At 48.9% G+C, this 5,078-nt stretch overlaps 1 protein-coding gene across 1 annotated transcript; it reads right to left on the reverse strand.

Annotated features, from left to right (window-relative positions):
• Positions 1 to 1,199: 1,199 nt before the first annotated feature.
• MRGPRX2 (MAS related GPR family member X2) lies at positions 1,200 to 4,464 on the reverse strand. Its single transcript, XM_047692956.1, has 2 exons — positions 4,363 to 4,464; positions 1,200 to 2,235 (listed from the first exon to the last, which is right to left on the reverse strand). Exons 1-2 carry the CDS (start codon positions 4,371 to 4,373, stop codon positions 1,215 to 1,217), a joined length of 1,032 nt encoding a protein of 343 aa, XP_047548912.1. The 5' UTR covers positions 4,374 to 4,464; the 3' UTR covers positions 1,200 to 1,214.
• Between the last annotated feature and the right edge of the window lie 614 nt (positions 4,465 to 5,078).

Genomic DNA, 5,078 nt, shown 5'->3' on the forward strand with positions numbered 1-5,078 from the left:
AGAACATGTCATTTTAGAAATGTTTTTCTGTAATTGAATTAATAAAATGAACGTTGCGAGCTCTGTGGAAGAGAAGGTAAATCTGAAGAAGATCCTGTCCTCAAAGAATACGGAGTCTGGTAAGACATATTGGAAACGTGCCATAAAGGGGGTGGCTTAGTTGGTTAAGAGTCTGCCTTTGGTTCAGGTCATGATCCCAGGGTCCTGGGATCCAGCCCCACATGTCCCACATCGGGCTCCCTGCTCAGCCGGGAGTCTGCTTCTCCCTCTCCTTCTGCCCCTCCCCCCAGCTCGTGCGCTCGCACTCTCTCTCTTGCTCTGCTCTCTCTGTCTCTCAAATACATAAATAAAATCTTAAAAAAAAAAAAAAAAAAAGGAAACATGCCATGAAGGATCAGAGAGCTCCAGAGAGGGAGAGCCAGAGCAGAGGCACAGAGATGGGAATGAGAAGGTACATACATGGGGTTCCTCTGGAGGGCGAGGGACAGGAAGTTACAGTAAGACGACCTACCTCAGACCTTAAGCATGCTTTGACTTCGATTTGCCCAGTTATAAAACTCAACTTTGTGCTTGCACAAACTGGCAATGGTGACAGAAAGAAACACATGGTGACTCGAATCTGGTAAATAGACATTTAGTACAGGCTTGGTGTAAAAATTCATCATTTATTTATTCATTAAGTATATTTATTCATTAAGTCATTTATTCAACAGACATCCATTAAGCTAGGGAGATATTCCAGGGCCTTTCAAAATCAAAGACGATAGCTCTTTGGGACTAGACTGCACTTCAATTCTTTTAATTTTATGGAGACAGATGGCAGGAGGGTGACCATAGAAAGTTGTGAGGGAATGTTTTTCTAGTCCCTCTTGAGCGCAGTGACCAAAGAAAATGTCAACTTTTCCTGTACCGCGTTCAGCCTCTGCTGAAGGTGGGATTCTTCAGAAGGGGACCTGAGAGTTGGCAAAGCTGGGGATGGTGTGAAGGTCCTGGGGGAGGCTGTCCTTGAGGCGCTGGACTTCAGTGTCTGCCTGACAGGTTCTGTCTCAGTCCTCACGAGGAGGACTGTTATCTCAACCTTCAGCTTTATCTTAAAACTTGAAGGCTTTAAGACCAGGGCACCCACCGGCTGAGAGAAGTCAAGAAAACCTCCCAAACTGATGGGGAGAGAGTTGGCTCTCAAAGCCACATTTGTCTGAGGGAGACAGACTGACTCAGAACACCACACTGCTTCCGGCCATCTCCAGAGTTTCCTGAGGAAGGCTGGCTTCACTCTCATCCCCTCCTGATAGGTCCTGCAGAGCCCTCTGCAGGACCATCTTGAGGGTCCTGTGCCGCTGAGCCCACTGCTGTCTACAGGAGCCAACGAAGAAGTAAATGATGGGGTTGACACAGCTGTTGATGCAGGACAGGAGAACAGCAACCAGATAAAGATGCTCGAGGACTGTATCCGAGGACTGTATCAGAATCCAGTGTAAGAGGAACCAGTGGATGCCAAAGGGCAGGCCACAGAGGAGGAAGACCAGCACCGTGAGTGCCACGGTCGCATAGAGCCTGGTCAGCCGCAGCCGATGGCGGCCACACAGCGATTGGCTGAGCAGGGCCAGGCTGGACCCAGAGAGAAGCACAAATAAGAAAACCAGCCAGGTGGCAGCAATGAAATCAAACGCCCGACACCAATTGTCATCGAAACCCCGAAACAGGAAGCCACAGTACTCCCCTTCCAGGATGCTCAGCAGCAAGGAGAGGACCCAGAGCAGGGCACACGTCATAGCTGATGTGTGTTTTGGGCGGTGGCAGCGGTACCAGATGGGACACAGGACTGACAGGCAGCGCTCTGTGCTAATAGCACTGAGAAGGCTCAGGCTTGCGATATAGGCAAAGGTCCACGCAAAGACGAAAAACGTGGGGATGGAAAGGGACACGGAATGGAAGTTGACAAGCATCACCAGGAAATAGACAACCTGGAAGGAGAGGAAGAGGAAGTCGGCTCCTGCCAGGTTGAGGATGTAGACGGAGAAGGTGTTCCTCCGCACGCGGAAGCCCAGGAGCCACAGCACGATCAGGTTTCCCACCAGCCCACCGAGGGCAAAGGTGAGGCTTAGCAAGGACACGATCAGGATCCCCACGGGGAAAGTCTGCAGAAAGGCGTGGTCACTTCCATTCACCGGTGTGAGTGTGCTCTCCCAGGCTGGGGCGGTGGGATCCAGGCTCAGAAACCCTCCACTGGTACTCCTGGGAACACAAACAAGACGGAGCACCTGCTGGAAGCTCACTCCTCCTTAGGGCCAGCCTGCTACTGGGGGATTACTGTCTCCATGTTACAGAGGAGGGAAAAGGAGGCTTGCAAAGGTTAAGATACTCACCAAACACTGCACTGCTTTGGAGTTCTGGAACCTGGATTCAGATCAGTTGTCTCTGACGCTAACGCTTGGACTCTCTCTACAGCAACACCTACCTTATACTAATGTGGGAATATTCCAGGGTTCACACACGTCTTCTTAATCTCCCAGACCATGTCAGGTCTGTAGGAGGCAATAGGAAAAAAGTCTGGACAGGTTATGTGTTGTGACAGCAGGACCTTGAGCTCAGGATTCCTTCTCCCTGGGACTGAGAATTCCTCTTAGGGGCCAGGAAGTTGGACCCTGCCATGACCTATGGACAATCTCAGTGACTAAAGGTGGTCCATCTACCACAAAGGAAGTCATGATTTAGGGTCATGAAGAGAATGTGACCTGTTGCAATGACTGGTATGAGTATGGCCAAACCTCTTGGCCAGAAATGTCTCAGCATGTTGGCTTTATGAGGACAGGAGATACTTTCCTCCTGGCCATTAGTGTGTCCCCCTAATGTCCTACTCTATTGCGAGGGACACAGTCTAAGTCACTCTTACAATGGCTTTCTTTCTAGAGCAGTCAAAATAATAAACTTAAAATATTTACGAGTATGTAAATTACGAGCAAGGGTGCGGGGGCGGGGTGGGGGCAGAGGGAGAAGGAGAAGCAGGCTCTCCGCTGAGCAGGGAGGACACAGGGCTGCATCCAGGACCCTTGGATCATGACCTGAGCTGAAGGCAGATGCTTAACCAACCAAACCACTCAGGTGCCCCCATTCTCAAGGCATTTATGATGATAATGAGAGACTATTCTGAAAGAGTGACAGCAGATAGAAAGGTGCAGACAGTCAAATACATTTTGAGGAGTACCATGAGAATTTGATCCAATCACACAGAGAGAGAAAGTCCCAGGAAATACCAACTGTGAGAAGGCTATAAGAGGAGATGGGTTTGGGGACCCCTGGGTGGCTCAGTCAGTTAAGCAGCTGTCTTTGGCTCAGGATGTAATCTCAGTGTCCTGGGATCGAGCCCTTCATTGGTCTCCCTGCTCAGTGGGGAGTCTGCTTCTCCCTCCGTCCTTCCCCCAACTTGTCCTTCCCCCAACTCATTCTCTCTCTCTTTCTCTCAAATAAATAGCATCTTACAAAAAAAAGAGAGAGAGATGGATTTTCTCCATTTGCCATCAAATCTCATTTCCATCTTTTCTACCCTCCTCTGGGTGTTTTCATCATCCTCTTCAAAGGTTTCCCCCTCTCTCTGGCTCCTGGTTGCTTTCAGTGAAAGCGAGACACGGACAGGAGCTGGGGGTTGGGAGGAGGGTGATTGGGGGTTTGTGACTTTCTGAGTCTCTGCCAGGCTGTGAATTAGCAGTGGACATGTTACTCTGTCTAAGGACTGTGCCCTTGTCTGGTGGTCCTTTCCTATATCCACAGTCCTTCTGAGTTCTGGTAACTTCTTCCCTTTCCCTTTCAGTCCTTGTCTCTGGGGTCTTCAGTTAGCGTCCTTTATAGATTTCCTTTAGCCCTGCCCATACCCATGTGACCTGTCCTTTCATTACTCTCCTCCATTACCTGTACCTGTTCGGGTACCATATTTTCTGTTAGGACAATGTCAGATACAAGGGTACAAAGCGGGGAAAAACCCCAACTTTTGAACAGCAAGCAAATCTGTGAAACCTGATGTTATTAAAACAATTTAGCTTTGGAATGTCGTGGTAGAATGCCGCCTTGGTCCCTGAGCACAATACATCTCTCCATGGTTGCAGATTTGACTGGAGAGAAAGAGGGAGTATAAGGAGACAGGAGAGAAGTCACAAGAGCCTGGTGGGGGCCGTTTGGCTCTCCCACAGTCCAAGTCACCAGCACCCAAAGCCTCCATGAGGAAGTTTCATGTCTCCCGATTTGCAGTGGGGTGCCCTGGCTTCCGACACGTCCCGCCCCCCTTAAAATGAATTCACAAGCAAGCGGATTAAGAGGAAGAAAGCAGAACTGTCTCTGAAAGAAGATCGTTCTTGATCAAACGCTTACCTGAGCACCATTCTTCTTGCTGGGGGTAGAAACTAGGAAAGGAAGAGCTTTCCTGAGATTGAGAAATAGCAGAGAGGACTTCTCTACTCTGTGGATGGCAAGGGGTCCAAGGCCACAGGCGTGGAATCTGGTGACTGCCTGAGGCTTATCAAGATGTTGGACAGCCCCTGTGATTTCCTGCCCAAAGGGCACCAGCAAATGAAATCCTGGAGATGTGTCAAGCAAGAAACTTCACGAGATGTTTTCATGTGCCATGACTCCGGTCACTTATCTTGGCCTCTCCCCGTTCTACCCCATCCGGTTCCCCTCCCTGTGAAAAATGGCTGTCCTAGGGCCTTTTGCTGCCTTCTGTGAGCCTGGGCAATAAAGCATCCACCAAGCTGTGCGAGCTTCCATAGCTAAAGAATTGTTGGCTTGATGTCAAAGCCTGGTTTGATGTTCAAGGCCCGGCTTGATGTTCAAGGCCCTGCATGTCTTGGCTCACTTAATCTTTTTAAATTTAATCACAGAAGCAATATATGCACATTAGTTTTATTTCAAATGATGCCAGGGTGTATAAAGTGAAACACGAGTTCTCTCCTACTCTCATTTCTCAATAGCAACCAGCACTTCCAGTTTCCATTCTAAATTCTTCCAGATGCTAATATTATGACTTTGTATAATAACACTACAGTTCTGCTTTTGATTTGTCAATAACAACAGCAAGGAATATCAAG

The sequence above is a fragment of the Lutra lutra genome, chromosome 10 (genome assembly GCF_902655055.1).
Source record: "Lutra lutra chromosome 10, mLutLut1.2, whole genome shotgun sequence".
Lineage (NCBI taxonomy): Eukaryota > Metazoa > Chordata > Mammalia > Carnivora > Mustelidae > Lutra > Lutra lutra.